Source organism: Lepisosteus oculatus, chromosome 1 (genome assembly GCF_040954835.1).
Source record: "Lepisosteus oculatus isolate fLepOcu1 chromosome 1, fLepOcu1.hap2, whole genome shotgun sequence".
Classification (NCBI taxonomy): domain Eukaryota; kingdom Metazoa; phylum Chordata; class Actinopteri; order Semionotiformes; family Lepisosteidae; genus Lepisosteus; species Lepisosteus oculatus.
The window spans coordinates 10,566,254-10,585,337 of record NC_090696.1 but is presented as its reverse complement, the minus strand read 5'-3'; the positions used below and the strand labels follow the sequence as shown (position 1 = coordinate 10,585,337).

Sequence of the window (19,084 nt, the reverse complement as noted above, 5' to 3'; positions counted from 1 at the left end):
CTCTTAGGAAAACTCATACATATAGTATATATTAATTGGCATCTAAGTAGTATCAGGCATGTAAAATGTACAGTTACTTTTAGAATAAAGCTTTGTAAATAAGCAGCAAAAACTATTGTCATCATATCGTTAAAAATGTCTTTTATGTACATTATTGTAACATATGGGAAAATGTGTATTGCAAGACACCTTAGGTAAGGGCATCAGCTGAGGATATGTAATATTGCCTTCTAAAATGATCCTGTCCTGATGCCTCTCTTGCAATTTTATCCAGGTAACAACGTCGGCTCGGACATGCTGACGGAACACCCCTTGCTATCAGAGCCCTCCTCAGTCAGCTTTTACAACTGGATGTCAAACGCTGTTGGGAACAGGGGGAGTGTTGTGCAGGAGTCCCCTGTGACAAGATCAGGGCACAACAGCCTCCAGACAGGTAGGCCTGAGCTAGTTGCCATCTTTCATTCTCTCTCGCTCAAAAGGAAATCTGGGGTAAATGTAACATTGGATATGACAACTCACTGGACTACTTCAGAGTCAAATAATGCTACAAGAAACCAGATAGACCAGCACAAAATCAGGAAAAATGAGCATTTAAGCTTCTTCTGGGTTTTTGGAACAATGCTGTTGGAGACTCTTTTTTTGGGTCAATGATCTACTGTCACTGTCAATGAAGCTAGCAAAGTTGCCCAATTGCCCTGGGTTTTATTTTTATGCATTATGTATTGATATTGCTGTGTATTTTAGTTTAAGTTGTCTTCTGGTTAGTGGTAATGGATGTGTTGCTTGGTGCAATTTATTTAATAATATTTATAAAAAATGAGTTGGAATAAGTCTTTTCCTGAAGGGGATACAAAGTAGACTGTTACCAGACATCTGGATTAAAGTGAACCATTCTCTTCTGTCTTTAGGAGTTACATACAATCTCCCTACAATTCCGTCTGCTTCTGACTTCAACACTGTGTTGTCCAGTGACCAGAACACCCTGGATGGTACACATTCACAGCGCAGCACCAGTCAAGATGAAATTGCAGATATAGAGGAGGGCAACCAGGGTCCACCTGCTGTCCAGCTAGCTGATGCTCAGGTAAGTAAATGCAATGCAGACTAACAGGTACTAACAGAATGAACACAATCTTTCTGCTGTGGATCCATCTTCAGGTTTGAGGAGAGATGGTAAAATAGTAGGTAAATAAAACCTTATTTATCTCCAAAATAAGGAGAAAGAGGGAGAGAGGCCTTATTTATCTCCTATTTTGCCTCTCTTCCTTGCACCTGAAGAAGGCTCCACAGGCAAAACTTTGTGTTTCTTCTCTTTTCATTTCAGCATAGAATTAACCTTTTACCTGTTCCTTTGCAGCCTATGCTTTCTGACACAGCTACCTACTCAAACTTAATGTAGTTGATACATTGTGCATGTTATTTACATATTATAGGACATTTATAACCTTTTGAGCGGTATCGTACATTCAGTTTCTGGAACACCTTTTGCAAGACCAAATAAGGTTTGTGATAGAATGCACAAGGCTGTAGCAAAACAAGGGCAGTACTAAAATAATAATGAAATTATGGCCAGTTGTGTAAATATCTCATGTTTTTCCTTTTGTAGTTTTGGGTTAATGATATTTTGCTGTAACAACAAGGGTTGGAGCCCTTTGTACTGCAGTGGAAATGATTTATTTGGTAATATCCCCTTTGTATTCAGAGGTCTAAAACTGCTTTCCATAGGAGGAGTTTATTGATTTGACCATGGTTTACAGGTGAATATTTACGTGACTTTAGTATGTAGTGCTTTAAATAGATTCCCTCTTGTTCCCTCCTGTACTCAGGTTGTGTTCAAACCCCTGCTGAGTTACACTGGCATCCAATCTCAAGATGCAGCACCTCTGAGTTACAGGATGTATTTTGGGGAGCATCTTTCCTTTTCAGGAACTCTAGAATGCCTACGAGCAGATATTGTGGATTCAGATACCTCCAAAGAAAGGAAGAACAAAAGATCAAGAAGGTACACATTTTCCTTTTGCTTCACAATACTAACTTGGATGTATGCATCTGTTAGGTTTAGGATATTGTCATTCTGAAACTTCCATTACTTACAATGCTACAAGATACTTGGTAACAAAACTGAAGTGGTACTCTAATAGTCATGTATAATTATTCCATAATTTACTTTAAACAGCATAAAATGAACATTGGGAGAAATTGAGTTATATATTGCAAGCTAACATTAGAAGGCAGAGTTTTTAATGTAAAGCTTTTTGTTGCTACATTCTTACTCTTATACTTTTACTCTTAAATGAGTTTTTATTTACAAGGACTGCCTGGCCAAGAGGCTTAAATCAACCTTGCACAGAAGACAAACCGAGAAAGAAAGGGCAGGTGATAAACGATATTTGGTTGTGACAGTGTTAACAAGCAGAAGTGTTAGGAACGATTTAACGATACAACTGAATAACAACATTTGAGAGATCTTGATTATCAAGTCCAGGTGTTTTATCAGTGTATCATGTAGACAAGTGTTGATTGCTTACCTTGTGAAGAAGTATACATCCAAACCAGCTGTCCTTTAAATTAATTTCAGTTTTCATGGTAAGAGGAAAAAAATGCTTCAGTGCTCTATACAATGCTAGGATTGTACTTTAAATCCTTATTAATTTCCATTTAAAATGGCAGCTTGATGCTTTTAATTGTGTATGATCGTTGATGGATATTTTGATCAACATTTGAAGTACTGAAGAATTGTTTAGTGAAGTCTTGCGTGAAGCCTTGGCCATATGTTGTTGTGGCGGTCCTTGAAATCAGCCGTGATTTGCTTTTATTCAGTCAGTGTCTTATAAATGTTTTACAGGCAAGGAACTGTTAACCTTCCTCCTTTGGAATTCAAGCCTGCTCTGATGTTCGAAACCTTCAGCATAAATGCGGTGGCAATGGAGAAGTCCATGAGCACTCCCCAGAACTCCACCAGCGCCCTGTCCTTCCACGACCTGAATCGGCGCCACTACAACACCTTCCACTGCAACTTCACTATATCCTGCCAGTCCATCAGCCAGCATGTCGACATGGCCCTCGTTCGCCTGATCCACCAGTTCAGCACCATGATCGACGACATCAAGGCCACTCAGACGGACATCAAGCTGAGCCGCTACACGGCGGGATCGGCCTCGCCCACGCCCACCTTCAAAACCCGCAAGCACAGGGACTTCCGCTCGTCCGACTTCAGCCGCAGCTCGCGGGGCAGCCTGAACGGGGCCAGCCGGCTCAACAACCAGAAGAACAAGAGGGGGCCCGCGGGGGAGAACAACAAGAAGGAGCCCCGCAACAAGAACTCGATCGGGCGAGCCGAAAGACGGACCTCCAAGGTTTCCCGGAAGGGCTCCCGGGACGTGGCAGATCACATGACCATCCAGATGGATGACTCGGACTCCATCACTGTCTCTGAGCAGAGCGAGCCTTCTGCAGAGTGCTGGCAGAACATGTACAAATTGCTCAACTTTTACTCCCTCATCTCAGATCCGACTGGGATCTTGGAGAAGACCTCCCCAGAGACTGCAGGGCCAACAGGTAGAGTGCAGAATACAGCCGAACTTGAATTTACAGCCAGGGAAGCTATAGGCATCCTTTATAATTTACACTAAAGAAGGCATTTCTACCTCTAATTGATGTATTTGGTTACATTAACTGGTAACTTAAATGGAAAGGGCATTCATTTATTGGTCATCTTTTTTTCAGTATTTTTTGTGTCCAGTAAAATTGAGGTACTTTTTCATAATCAGATGTTGATATTGTTACAAGTAGAAAAATTATAAAAATGAACAATATTTACGGTATTGCCTATAGCCAGGGAATAGTGAGAGTAACGCAGCTTGGTAGTGGAGTAACCAGATGTCAGGCTAAGAATGACAGATGTTCATTTTACAGCAGGATAAGCACAGAACATTTTACTGCTATTATTTACAGATATTTAAAGTACTGTGTGCTATGAATTGCTGCCTTTAACATAGTTGAAAAACATGGAATTCTCTCCGAGATGGAGATGCAAAACGCATTCAAAGGGCAAAGATGGAACCCTATATCCTAGCAAACAAGGATCTTGTCCAGGACTAAATAACTTTTGACAATGGATGCTGAATGATTGGGGTCCTATTTCTGTATTACAAACAGTACATCACAAAACATGGGGAGATGTTAGTATTTCCATAAAGTCCCTGTACTTATGGCCTTGTGTAGAAAGATTACCTGCATAGATTTGTGGTCTCTGAATCGACTGAAGGAGGTTTCTGTTTCTGTTTCATGGGCCGAATACTTCTCTGCTCTACTCTTCCTCTCTGTGAACTTAATAATTATTATGCATGTCTTATCATGGACAGATAAAAGCCAGCTGTTCCAAAATTTAGATATTCAGAGAATGCTTGTCCTTAAATTAAAGGATAGAGCAATTTTGCCAGGGAATCCAAACACTTGTCTACCCTGACATACAACTTTATAATAGAGGTTTGTTGGCAAGATTTAGAATGTACATCTTCTTTTTCTTCACCTTTGACTCCTCATACCTTGGCTTTCTCAAGGTTCAAAGAACTAGTCCTCTTGCTTAGCTGAAAGAACCTCTGACATCTCCTTCCTGTCTAATCTTTGGCATCTCCTTTGGCAGAAGGGGGCAGGAGCCCCTCCGATCCGAGCTGCAGAGTGGTATTCGAGAACGAGCAGGACTCCTCCAGTCCGAACAAGCTGCAGAGGAAGAGGAGCCTGGTGAGCTCTGAGCCTCAGCACGTCACTCTCATCGTTTTCGGGATTGGCATGGTGAACCGCACACACCTCGAAGCCGACATCGGGGGCCTGACTATGGAGGCTGAGCTCAAGAAGATCCATGGTAGCTTTACGCTAAAGGAGAAAATGAAAGGTGAGGTCGGAGTTCAATTTGTCATATGCAATTATGCTCCAATACAAAGACATTAAGGAAACACCAACTTGCACAACAACAAAGCTGTATAACGCAAACAACCTAGTAAACAATAAAACAAAGTAACAACAAAGTAAGCAAAAAAGGAATACAGAGCTTTTTAATTAAATTCTCCAGTTACTCGTTTGTTTTCTTGATCTGAAAAACCAAGCAGGTGGTGGTAATACCCCTTTGGAGCAAGTGGATTATGTCTCCTCGTTATTATTCCATGCACAATACTGAAAGTGTCTGTAATTTTCCAAGACTGGAGCATTTTGAAGATGCTTGTAACGGTTTCAGCCAGTTGGTATTAATATTAAGTCCAATCATCAAAATGTCAAAATTGTATTACATTTCAAAGGATGATAAATTGTTTGAATGGTTGTTTGTTTTGCTTGTGAACCTTAATAATACTTGAAGACGATGGCTTCTGAAACAGGGCAACCAAAGGCCATCTTTTCAAGAAAGTGTTATAGTGGAAGTGTTTCCTTGTCTTAGAATAATAATACTGGTTCTCAAATTTGAGCCTGTCTTTGGTTTATCAAAATGCATTTTTTCCCTGTGTTCTAATTCAGATATTTTGCACCAGAAGATGACAGAGACCTGTGCCTCTGCTCACATTGGAGGAGTCAATATAGTTTTGTTGGAGGGAATTACACCCAATATTCAGTGAGTTTATTTCTCCTGCTCATTTTGTATAGTGAAATATTTCCGTGCACTGTTGATATAGATTGGGTTTATAGCAAAATTCAAAATTTAGTTTTGCTTCCATATCTTTGGTTTTTAAAAAGCGTGTTTTGAAAAATAATGAGCCTCCAATTTGGAAACCTTTTAATTATCTCAGCATTTTGTCTACCACATTTCTTTCCAAAGAACATTGGTTTACCAACTTTGGTTTATAATTAGTAGTTTTGTTTTTTCCTTTTGATCTAATTGCATTATTAGTTTAATTTATGCTTTTAAGGGTTTGTAACCTGAAACGGTGAAATAAAGTAAAAAATGAGCTTTTCATGTGCACACATTTACAATCCATTTAGTGCAGTATATCCCTTAATGTCCAGAAGCATACATTTATGTTCAAAATGATACACTGGGGTTTGTGGTCAGAACGTAAAATCCAGTGAAGCCTTCTCTAAAGTGATCTCACGAGGATTTATTTGACAAGATGGACATGTCCTAGAAGGTATTAAACTTACTATATTAACAGTAACTGAGGCGTTATTTTCTTTACCTTAAGTAAATTGCAGTGCTAAGGATGGGCAAAGACCTGCAATTGTCTAACCCCCTGATATGTGTGCCATGTGACAACTTGCAGTAAGAACCCTTTTAAGTAATCTAGAACACAGAAGGTAACAGCTCCGAAAAAGTTGGTTTTATCTGGATAATGCCTGCCTTTTCTTCCTCTTCGGATGATATTGCTTGTGGCTCTTTCATACTGTCCTCCTTTGTCCCTGAAATAGAAAGTAGTGAAAATTAAAAGAAGATGGACTATCCTTATCCTTTCTTAAAACAAGTATCTTATAAAGATTTGGATGCCATGTTTACGTTTTGAGGCACGTCAGTCTCAACAGAACCCTAATAATAAGCATTATTATTCCTTATTATCACGTATTATTATTGCAAGTGCACAGATATTCTAAAAGTGGAGAAATGACACTGAACCAAGACTATTCGGTCCTTGTCCTCTGGTGCTGGTGTTTTGTACAGGTTTTCCGTCTTGTTTTGTTTTCAGTAAGACCAACCTTGTTATTAAGCAATTCTTCTAGCTCCTCAAGTGTCGCTACTTTAGAGAGATCGAGAGAGTCTGTAGGCATGCCAGCCCTCCAGGACCAGGATTGGACAGCCATGCACTAGAGCATTTAATATGAGGGCTTACAGTAATTAGTAATAAAAAAAAGACTTTCCTTATGCTGAAGTCTTAATCTGTGCTGTTTACATAGGGTTTCAGGTGCCTACCTGTGATTCTTGAATGAATGATTTTTACCGTTGACATATGTAGCTCTCTGCATCGTAATAATGATGATCCTGATAACAATATATATTAAACTGGTCCAGAAGGGTTTCATAGTAAAGAAGCAGGAGAAAGCAGCTGCATATTATGGGCTGTGGTATTAAATATGTGCATGAATGTTCATTCATTATTTGCTCTCTCTTTATTTTATGGCTCTCTCTTCAATCTTCTTGCATAGACTGGAGGATTTCCCCACATCTCCTACAAGCACTGCCAAACAAGAGTTTCTGTATGTTTGCATTATTCAGGGCTTGCGGTTCACATCATAGTGATGCTACAATAGCTTGGATGTGTAGTTTGCATTTCGTACAAAGTTCAGTACCACTGTGTTTGTTGGTGTATGTTTGTCTTAGTAGTATATGAAACCCTGTGGATCTATGGTAGTGTATAGTATGACTGTCAATGTCTGAATTAGTGTGCTTCACTAAAGCAGTCACTGGTTAATAATGCTAATGATTAGTGCAATGCAAGCTGAATAACTGATTAAGTGGATTGGGCTTTCTGGGAGAAACTGAATTATATTAGCCTGTATTTTGAAATCTGCTGACTGAATTTCAGATACTCATACTGTATATAAAGTTTCTCGGCACATCCTTGATACTTGAGTCAAAATCAAAAGGAGGCTATAATGAAATCAACTTTTTTTTCCTGTTTGATTAAAGCACAAGGCTCTAAGAACTATGTGTTCTCAACAGTGGAGTTCAAAATTCCTAGTTTCTGCCATCCTTTATTCTCCCACGAAGTTCAGTCTTGAAATTTAGCCTGTCTAAGAGATTTGTTGTGTTGCTTCTGCCATCTGCAGATTAGACTGTTTCCCCACTCTCGTTTCTGTTTTTGTTTGCTTGTTTCTAATTATGTTTTCAGAAGGTCTGGTGTTTAAGACAGTATTACATTTCTGACTAAATAGGATTTATTTGATGGGCATTAGAGCACAGCATTATAATTAGCAAAATGGTTTTGTTCCCAGTAGTCTTTTAAAAGATTATTATACAGCGTCAACAGATGGTGCCTTACTAAACATTGACACAAACAAAAGGAATTCTGAATGTCTTCAAAATAAATTAGTAAAGCACTGCATCATAGATTATGTCCCTTGAAATTTATTCTGAAAGACCAAGAGGGGCATTTTTAAACTTTGAAACCACACTGCACTAGAACAATGATGGAACATAATTGTATATGAGCATAATTGATGACCATATATTTGTGCTTTAAAAAAGTTAATATTGGGCTGGGCAGTGAAATTGGTTCACAAATATTCTAAAATAAATAATATGTTAACAGAATGTTAAGACAGTGTTAGCAGGAAAAAAAACACATATACAGTACATGCAGTGCAAACACAAGGAACGCAGTGTGAATATTTTGGATGTGTTATTTATGAGTTAAGAGCAAGGAATTAGATGCTCCTTTAAATTTGGCACTTTATGCAACCCAAGTATTCTGAACTTTAGTTTAAAGAAAAATAACCATTTTGAATATTTCCATTAGAAGCACATTGACAGATTTCTTTAAATGAAAAAGTGATTGTGTGGCTGTCATTTTATTCAAAATACTGAAAAATACTAAATTCTCCTTCCTGTTTGGACTATCGATTGGAATGACACAGAAATGCTGATTACTACTGTTTCTGTACCTTTTCTATAACTGCTACAAGTACAGCTGCATTCTTAAATAATTGTTTCACTAGACTGTGTCATAACCGTAACAGGCTGAGTTTTAGTTCTAATTATTTCAGAGTTTTAATTATAATTTTAATGAATTGAACCTAGTGAAATAAGGTTACCGAGAAGTCTGGCATACAGTCACACCATTAGAATATGACGCAAACCTGTATGAAGAAAGTTTAAGCAAAGATACAAATGATGTAGCTTATTTTGCTCCATACGAAAGTACCGCTTAATCCCAGTGTTGGCTTAAAAATCAAGAAGTGGTTTTCTATACAATATCGAGCAAATGGCCACAATAAGTAGCTCATATATTTGCATATATCTATATATAAATACAGTTACACAGCCCAGGTAATTTTATGTGAATAATTGACAAAAAGAAAACACCTTCCAGCATACACATTTTAAATCGGAATATATCACTATTTCTAAATGATGTCCAATGGAAACGAATCCATGGTGCATTTCTTGAAATGATTGTGTGATTTATGTGAGAGGATTCATGCTGTGTGAATGCATCCATTAAGTACCTGTTTTGGGAAAGCTTAGATGTGTAGTTTCTTTTACTTGCATTTTTATTTTATTTTTTTACTTGTGACTGTTTTCTCCTCAACACTGTCTGAAGCATTTGCTTGGTGACGTATTGATGCTTGCATCCAGTTTCTAATGGTGCTCTGCTAATATTAATTATATTGTGGGCAGTGTCAGTCGCTTGCTTCTTTGTAAACACTTCTGACTAAGAACTGTGAGCATTCTTTTAAGTTTTTGTTGTTCATTTCAGAACTGTAGTAAAATGCAACATTGCCAAATCCCAGGCGCTCTATAGCGCTCAGAGAGGACTCAAAACAAACAACGCTGCCGTCTTCAGAGTTGGCGCCATCTTTATCAACATCCCCCAGCACCCGGCCACGCTGCACAGCATGATGGTCCGCAGCTCTCACCAGCTGTCCAAGCAGATCTCGGACCTCATTCGCCAGCCATCTACCGCGTAAGGAACAGTGGCTAATTTTAAAATGGGATTTGGAGCCAGTGTGGTCCGCATACAGTACATATTAACTTGCAGATTTGTTGTTGGCTTGCAAACGAACTAAGTATGGATCCTCAGCAGGGTAATGCGTAGTAAAAGCCACAGCTTTGACTCTGCATCAGATCTAATTTTTTTTGTTGTTTCCTGTTATTTTGTTTAAAATAACATTTTGAATCCATAGCAGTACATAGAACAAATTAAAAAATTAGAAATGGATAACGAAGCTATGGACCTCGACTATTCTAAACAGCTTGATTTCCTGATTTTTGACAGAATTTTATTTCAAAAGAATGACTGGAAAGTAATTTCATAATGCTTAGCGTAATAAAAGAAGTTGCGAATCGCTTCTGTGACGTGTTGTGGATCAATGCCTGTCTTTAAGGCCTCAGCCGAGCAGGGAGGAGGTGCCAACTCCCCAGCCTTCAGAGAAAACGGTCTCAAGCGTCAATCAGACTCCCGTCGAAGCCAACGTGTTTCCTCAGCTGCCCGAGGGGCTGGAGAAGAAGCCAATTGTGCTCAAGTTCAGCGCCATGCTGGATGGAATCACCATCGGAGCTGCGCTGCTGCCGTCTCTGAAAGCAGAGTACAAAATGGGCCGCATGAAGAGTCATGGCATGACAGGTAACTGGGAGCACGGTACCCTTCACTGGTACCTGCACAGATACCTCTTATCCTCCTCTCACCATCTCAAATCGATATTTTATGCTCAAAGACTTATATTCTTCATAACTCACTTATTTGTAAAATTGTTTTCCTTCTTATTTTCTAATATTTCTGTTTTTTGCACATTATTACATTCAGAGCCACTGTAGTACCACCTTAGACATCTCTCTTATCACGTTGTTATAGGGGAGAAGTAGTGTGATCCCGGTGTTTTTGTATCTGGTTAAAGCATTATCTGTTGAAAGAAGATTGTTTGTCAGATCTAACAAAGACTATGCCTTTTCTATTTAAAAAACTGCTGTTGAATTGCTCTATGCATTTCATTACTGTCTTTTTTATGAAGATCTAGGAATTAACCTTTTTATTAAATAAAGCATAATTACCACTGAGGTTATGTAATGATCAAACAAAGTTTAAAGGATTTCTAAGCAAAGGGCAAAATTTATCATGTCCTCTCTTCTGTCCACTCTATACACATGAGGGAATTGTTTTTAATAGAGATGACAGGTTTGATTTTTGAAAAGATTACTTGTTTTTGAGCAGTGTGCGCGGGATGCCTTGTTGTAACTATTTTTTCTTTTTTTTTTCCAAAAAGGTGCACAAACCAGTTTCACCTTTGAGCTTCCTGCTCACAAGCTACGGTTCCAGTCCAAAGTGCCGCCGGTTGATGTGTCCACGATGCCTCCTTCCGCCACTCTGAACCTGCCCCCGGTCACCATGTCTGGGGAGTACATCATGGAGGACCACGACAGCCACTCGGACCAGCTCGGCGGGCATGACGATTTCCCACCCAAACAAGGAAACTACCTCCAGGGCGACTACCTGCGCTGTGTTGCCGAGGTGATAAACGCATTCCGCTGAAGAGATGTCTCACCGCAGTCCTGCCATGTCGGTGTTTTTTGTACCCACTTTTCTTTTTCCCTCTACAGATTGGCTCATTTGAGCACAACTTAACCACAGATCTATTGAACCACCTAGTGTTTCTCCAGAAGGTCTTCATGAAGGAGGTGAACGAAGTGATCCAGAAGGTTTCAGGTTGGACATTTCTTTTGAGGTGCTGCTATGTTACATTTTAGAATCGGGCATCTTTAAGCTTCTTGCCATGTTCTCTTTTGTTTTCTGGACATGCCACCTAGGCAAACTTGGCGTAATGTGTTTCGTCCTGGCATCAGTTCCATAATATGAGTGCCATATTGCTGATCTCTTGCTACTAAGGGGGTCTTGGTACACAGGCTGATATGCTCTGTAGAGAAAACCGAGTGTCATTTGTTCAGTCTTGCCCTTGAAAGTGAAGCATTAATTAAAATTTTGCTGGCTGTTGTAACAAGTATCTGTTCTTGCAGGGGGAGAACAACCTATACCTCTGTGGAACGAACATGACATTTCTACTGATGGAGATAAGCCCAAGATCCTGTTGTATTCACTGAATCTTATGTTTAAGGTACGGATATATGTTTAAAAAATGTCATTCACTCTATGTGAAGAAAAGGTCTAACTCATCTGCTTTCTAAAATGATGCAATGCAAAAACATTTTGTGGAAGCACATATATTTAGATATCCTTGAAAAGCCATTAACTTTTTGGTTATAGTGAAGCCAAGACTATTTGGGGAAAAAAATAGATCCCTATGTACAGTTGCATAATTATCTATTTTTAATCCAGGGTATCCAGGTTACGGCTACCACCCCATCCATGAGAGCAGTAAGGTTTGAGACTGGACTAATTGAGCTGGAGCTCTCAAACAGGATCCAGTGCAAAGCCCAGCCTGGCGGCAGCAGCTACCTCAAGCTGTTTGGAAAATGCCAAGTGGACCTGAATCTGGCATTGGGACAAATCGTTAAGCATCAGGTCAGTCTTGTTTTAAAAATAAATAAATATGAAACTCAAAAAGCAATTGGAAATCAAGATATACTGTAGTGCAACACCTACTGTACAGTATATCTTTAAGTGAATTAATCATTTCTTCCATGATAATCAATTTGTTTAGTTTTGTGTAATTATTAATATCTACCTAAACATAGCTCTCAGCTTAATTTACCTGCTTGAATAGTAGACTTTGACCGCTGGTCTTGCTTCCTGCTGTCTTAATGTGGAAAAAACATTAAGTGCTGCAGTGTAAAGTGTCTCAAGCAAGAAATTTTTTTTTTTAAGGTTTATGAAGAGGCGGGATCAGATTTCCACCAGGTTGCCTATTTCAAAACACGGATAGGCCTGAGGAACGCCCTTCAGGAAGAAATCAGTGGATCTTCGGATAAGGAAGCCGTGCTGATCACGCTGAACCGACCGATTGTATTTGCTCAGCCTGTGGCTTTTGATAGGGGTGAGTCTTCCATTTCTCTCTAATGATATTGGAAATGTTTTCTCCTCTGGAAATCATAGGTGAATAAACTGTAATAGATTTTGAGTTTATTAGTAATTGCAGCTTTTAATTTCCTTTGTCTAGTGGAGCTTTAGTTGGCCGGTTTAGTATATGAATAAAATATACTATACTGTGTCATGAATTAAATCAGCCAGGTTGTTTTACAATTACTTGTACCCTTGGTATTCATCACATGTATTGGGACAGCCGAGTTAAAACTGTTGTTTTTGCTTTACAATCGCAAAAACAAATTGTTTGTGATTATGAGATTAATAGGAAAAAATATATTTTTTTACATTTTATTTTTGAGTAAGTACAATGATAGATTTGATTGCAGAAGAACAAAACCATGCTTTGCGTTCAACCCTGTGGTATTAAGGTAACCATAGCTACTGGGTCAGATTTATTTGAAGTATTTTTGATTTTTCAAATAATTTTGAGTTTTTGAACTTGTATAAAGTCTGTGACCTGTAGAGATCAACCACTCTCTTTGTGTAATCATTCAGGAAGCTTTGCTGCAAACACTTTGAGGTCTTGTCTATTCTTGACTTCAGGTTGTGTACTTCACTTCTTTTTTTACCTCAGTTTTTTTTCTTCACCTTGCAATTGTATACTCAATTGCATTTAAATACAGAGATGGACTTTTTTTTTTTCCCTGATAAACTACTTGTTACACTATACTGCACGTTACACTGGCCATATGTTTTGACCTTTTTCAAGGTGTATGGTGAAGTGCTGCCCAGTAAACATACAAGCATTTTCTTCCACGTAAGGCAGTGCAAAAGTTTCTGTAAGCTTTAGGTTCATTCTCCTGCGATCATCATTAATTCCATCAATAAAGATGGAAGCACAAGCGTAGCCAGGAAAATTTAGGAACAAGGTTTATGGATCTTTGAGAGCAAGATAAATCTTAGTCAAATTACTGAAAAGGAACTGCTGATGCTCCTAATTTCACCACCTTATCTGTGAAGCGTGATTTGAAACATAGAGAAGAAAATACTCCCATACCTGTTGAACGGCACTTCACCATGTACCGGTGCAATCAACCAAAACAGACGGCCAGTGCAAGAGGCTCATCAGTCGATTGGGAGGAGAAGTGGGAAATGCTTTCACCACTTATATTAAGAGGAAACTTTAAGGAGTAATTAATTCACAGAATGGATCTTAGCCTGGACACCCCACATTCACTTTGGAAAGTGCTACTGACCTTTAATAACAAAGCAGTTACTGTAGCTCATTTGGATGGATTAAGGCTGCACCTGAGTGACAGCACAGCGTCTCTAGTCAGCCGGGTTATTTGTTTGGAAACTGTGGTAAAGAAGGGAATAGTGCTACCATTTGGTTCACAAACACCACTAGAACATGTCCATCACACTACCAGGCTCAGAATCTTGATTAGCCATCACATTATATAATGAGATCAGACTGTATGGTAACACTGCTGCCTGTAATAGATTTAAGGTATTACCTATTGTAATTATTTAAATCTTAAAAGACTTCAGTTTAATGAAATGTTGTTAAGTGTAATTTGATTTTGGTACACCATATGTCTGATTAGTGTTATTTCAATATAATCACATTGCATATTTGATTTCTACACCACTATCATTAATGTCATTAAAACATTGCTGTAATTTAATGAATACAGCGCAGCTTTGATTATAATTTGAATACTCTCCAGGACTCAGCGAATTTTCTTCCTTTCGTTTTGATGTTTTTTTTTTTAATTCTCCTCGAAGCGGTGCTTTTCTGGCTGAACTATAAAGCGGCATATGACAACTGGAATGAGCAGCGCATGGCACTGACTAAAGACATTCACATGGCCACTAAAGAGGTGGTGGATAAGTTGCCTGGGATTCAGCAAACCTCTGCACAAGCTTTCAGTACTCTTTTCCTTCAGCTCACTGTGAACGACTTGGGAATCTGCTTGCCAATCACCAACCCAACACCACAGGTATTAGTTAAAATGTAAAAGAATAACTAGATACATAGTATCTTAACCACAGTAAAATCTGTTTGACCGAATAGACGTATATATTCTATTATAGGTTATGCTTTTAGTATACAGCTTATTTTAACACAAAATGATACGATATATTATGTTTTTGATTGTGGACATATTGGGTAAGATATTGTTAATTTGTGCTTTTAGAACTTATAGGAAGTATAAAGCACTACAGATCTATGCCTTATTTTCTTATAAAATGCATATAGTGGATATCAAAGGCATAAGTGTATCCTGTTGGGGCCATCTGTTCTATAGGATAGAAACTTTTTTCATTTGCGTGATATATTTACTCTCAATGTGTGTGTGATTCAGGCAGCTAACCGGGGCTTGTTTGTCCTTCTCTCAGGCTAATCACACCATTGATTTTGACACGGGCTCAGCCCTGGTGCTCACCATTGAGAGCACTCTCATCACTGCCTGCTCATCAGAGTCTCTGGTCAGCAAAGGCCACTTCAAAAACTTCTGCATCCGCTTCGCAGAGGGCTTTGAAACTTCCTGGGATGACTGGAAGCCCGAAGTGAGAGGAGATATCATCATGAATGCTTGTGAGTCATTTCAGGAAATGAGGCAGCTTAAGACCTGTTTATCTCACCTGCATGTTTCAATAAAAATGACGGCTTTCGACATTTCAACAGTGAAGACCTACAACAACTTTATAATACTGTATGTTAAACATAATATAGTAAAATGTAGAAACAGATAACAGCTCACAAACATACAAAAAACATTATAATGACTTTTAAAAAACAAACTTTTTCATATGTTTTTTATTGTTTAATTTATCACTAGGAATTGAAACGTTCATGTGTTTTGCAAGTTTCTTAATGTTTTTTTATGTGTGTTTTCAGGTGTTGTACCAGATGGCACATATGAAGTATGCTCAAGAACTACAGGGCAGCCTTCAGCAGGTAATTATATGGATGCATTTCTAGTTAATAGATTTAAAACGTATTGTTAAGTATGTGGATGAGAAATATAGAAAAGCTCCTATTCAAATTTAATATAGATATTGGAAGTAAAGGTTCTCGGTGAAGAATAATTGCTAGAAGATGTATACTCGAGCATAAAAATGCTGTATATGCAGTCCTTAGTTGCGTACAGTTCTGTGAACTTTATACCATGTAAGAATTTCCCAAGTATTTTACAACAGCATTTTTATATTGAGACAGATTAATCCCTCGTTAGTTGTTTTTCAGAGTCTTACTTGTCCATTTCTGTGTCAGAGAGCAGCAGTGCCGGGACGTGGACACTGAATGTGTTGTGGAAGATGTGTGGGATTGATGTGCATATGGACCCTAACATTGGCAAGAGGCTGAACGCGCTTGGCAACACCTTGACCTCTCTGACGGGGGAAGAGGACGTGGATGACATCGCTGACCTCAATTCCATCAATATCGCGGACCTGTCTGACGAGGATGAGCCAGACACAATGTCTCCCACCATTCACATGGTTAGTCTTTTTTCAGGAACACTGCCCAAACTAAAGCAGCCTTTACGCTTTACTTTCCCGGGGACAGGTTCCTTGGAACCAGCCGGCATGTCATTCAGTTTTAATCCCTTTGCTCCCCTTTCAGATCATGTTGCCTGTGCTGAGTCATATTCACATGTTAACAGTTTCCACTTGTTGCATGATAAAGTAGATCTTAAGGTCCCATTTTATACTTGTCACTAATGAAATAACCAGGCGCATCTGGGGAAATTGGGGGGGGGGGGAATTCAATGTAAATGTACTAGGGTGTTGGGCCACCATGCAGGTAGTACAGCCTGTATGCACTATGGCACAACCCAGCAGAGTCTGGATTTCAATGGACCATTATTTCATGAGAAAGTCAACTCATATTTGGTTGATGGAGGTAGAAACTGTCGGGCTTCATACAGAAATATTACGTAAATGCTCAGCTGGGTTCAGATATGGTGACTGAGAAGGCCATGTGGATAATAGCCATGTCATGCTCATCTAACCACGGGGTGACCACACCTATTCTGCGAATGGGGTAATTGTCATCCTGGAAGACACTCCACCTGACAGGACAGAAATGCTGGAACAGGTGGTAAAGATTAACTATTCAGCATTATTTAATAGCAATTAGTGTTGACCTTGCCTTCTGAGAGAATGTGTATACCCAAAGCGTACTAAGAAAATATGCCTCAATGATATTATGGTACCACCAGAGCCTTCACTGTTGAAGCTAAGCACTCAGGGCTTTAGAGTTCTTTAGGCTGGCTCCACACTTTCTTCAAGAACATGGTAAAGGATGATTCATCTGACCCTATCACATTTCTCCACTGCTTGGTCATCCATTTCCTATGCTCTTTGTACTGGCAATGCACATTTTTGGATGTTACTTTCTATATACTTGGTGTCCCTCATTTAACCAGGTGCTTCCATTTTCTGTCCATTACTTGTAGTTGTTTTACAGTACATTTGTGTTCTTTGTTTTTTATCTCTTTAGTTGATCTAGTTGTATGACCTGTCCAATCTTTGGTTGGATGACTGGATGAAATTACAAAGCACCATTTTGTAATAAAACTCCTAGTACACTGGTATTAATAATAATAATAATAATAATAATAATTAATAATCAAACCACTGACAAAGTTTACAGTGTGAACAATTGAAATTCCTGTGAGGGGTGGATCACAGCCTCCTTTAAAGTGTTATACATCATTATAACACTCTCCAGGGTCTATCTGCCTGTGTCTTTGCTGCATCAAGCTGTGATGACGTTTTTGTAAGGTGAAAGTGAAAAGGTCATGCCTCACTCATTTTTTTTTGCCATTCAGAATGTAGATGGAGTTGCTGTTTCGGGAGATTGCCCAAAGCTAACATTAAAGGAGCGCCTCGTAAACCACCTTCTTGGACTGAGCCCTAAAATCCAGAGATCCTCTGATCCATCTGATTTTTTCAATGCTTCAACATCTTCTGACAGCCACCTGTCTAAAAGATCCTTCACTAAAGAGCGCAGACCTCTGTCTTGGGGATGCGTATGTAGCTGTTGAGTTGTACTTTCTTCTGCGAGGGCTGGAATCACTGTCCAATTAAATGGGCTTTCCTCAGGTGTTTCTTTTAGAGGGTGTCTAATTTCAAATGCTGAAAAAATTCTACACTTCCGAAACAAGATTTTGGGATTGTGGTTATTTTAGGAAATACAGCACTTGGGGACAGACAAGGTGTCTTTGTGAAAAAAGATAAAACAAATAAACCAGTATAGTTTGTAGATCTGCTAAAAACTAATTTTGGAACAGTTTTAGTTCATTTATTTTGCACAGACATGATGTACTAAGAAATTAATTGATAAGATGTCAAAAAATGTAAATAGGTACAACAGTGAACAAACCAAGGTTTCTCAAGGGCAAAACAAGAAAAACCTACATTCAGTTCATAGAGCATCACAAAACAAGTAAAGGCTAATTCCACACTGAAAAGCAGGAAGAAAAACCCAATATTTCAAATTTGTACGTCAAGAAACTTAAGGGCAAATAGATTGGAATGAGCATAGAGATGGTGAGAAAGAGTGCCCAAACGAAGGGAAACCTGAGGTGTGATATAGGAAGTTGAGGGAACTGTAGATAAGACGATTGCACAGATCAGGTTGTGAGTGGTATGAGATACCAGGTAGGCCTGAGGAAAAAGGTTTCAGTTTTAGGGGTCATTCAGTAAAATGGAGCTGATTTTTTTTTATCTTGGGAATACAGGGTTTGTTGGGAATTTTGGGGATGCACAAGTAGAATATGGATTTGGGTCTGGAAATTCCTAGTTATGCTGATATATGCTTATAAGGGCCGTTTTTTGGCTCAGTTGAGGGGCCCTTTCAATACAGTGAACAGGTTCACCCCGTCAGTGAAAAAAGAGTGCATTTGTAAGGGCTTGATTTCAGATGCCTGTATCACCACTGCATATCCGATTAAAGAACTGTGGGAAAGGAAGAGAGTTTTTAGTCCTGTTGGGAAAGAAGAAGCTGTGAAGGAGAAAGCTGTGTGAGTCAGTGGATTTATACCGCTCAGAAGCCGAGCATACTGGATAGGTAGAGATTACATTAACAATGAGTCAAGAATTTTGGTGAAATAATGGAGAAATATCTAGTTGATTGTTGGAGCGGGATATGGAACTGACACAGTACTCGATATAATGCTTTTAGAGGTCAGGGACATATGAGGACAAGAAGAATTCCTCCAGGTTACAAAGATGTTTGCAAAACTTGGTCCTGATCAGGTGCTTGAGAAAGTTGGTGAAAGAAAACGCATTTAGTGTGAGGACCAGCTTCAGTAATCATCCAAGATTAGGACAAAATTACCCATCAACCCCAGGATCTTCAGGCAAAATAAAACCAGTCCCCTTGCCCTGACACTGTCTTTGCCTTTGAATCACCTTTGTTTCTAAATCTGCTTTTTTTTAACATCAGCAATATTAAG

General features: G+C 38.9%; 1 protein-coding gene across 8 annotated transcripts in view; it reads left to right on the top strand.

Moving 5' to 3' along the window:
* Positions 1-19,084, top strand: part of kiaa1109 (KIAA1109 ortholog) — a 116,800-nt gene that overhangs the window by 67,680 nt on the left and 30,036 nt on the right. For 5 of the 8 annotated variants that reach the window (XM_069193609.1, XM_069193455.1, XM_069193540.1 and 2 more), the window contains exons 43-61: positions 275-433; positions 909-1,084; positions 1,827-2,002; positions 2,846-3,558; positions 4,646-4,894; positions 5,509-5,602; positions 7,123-7,173; positions 9,396-9,602; positions 10,024-10,262; positions 10,900-11,144; positions 11,234-11,339; positions 11,648-11,745; positions 11,967-12,152; positions 12,456-12,624; positions 14,403-14,617; positions 15,018-15,216; positions 15,520-15,579; positions 15,895-16,121; positions 17,456-17,656. In XM_069193609.1, coding sequence (XP_069049710.1) covers positions 275-433; positions 909-1,084; positions 1,827-2,002; positions 2,846-3,558; positions 4,646-4,894; positions 5,509-5,602; positions 7,123-7,173; positions 9,396-9,602; positions 10,024-10,262; positions 10,900-11,144; positions 11,234-11,339; positions 11,648-11,745; positions 11,967-12,152; positions 12,456-12,624; positions 14,403-14,617; positions 15,018-15,216; positions 15,520-15,579; positions 15,895-16,121; positions 17,456-17,656 — 3,770 coding nt within the window. The remainder of the gene's footprint in view (positions 1-274; positions 434-908; positions 1,085-1,826; positions 2,003-2,845; positions 3,559-4,645; positions 4,895-5,508; positions 5,603-7,122; positions 7,174-9,395; positions 9,603-10,023; positions 10,263-10,899; positions 11,145-11,233; positions 11,340-11,647; positions 11,746-11,966; positions 12,153-12,455; positions 12,625-14,402; positions 14,618-15,017; positions 15,217-15,519; positions 15,580-15,894; positions 16,122-17,455; positions 17,657-19,084) is intronic. The other 3 variants (XM_069193705.1, XM_069193653.1, XM_069193468.1) reach the window with 2 other exon arrangements.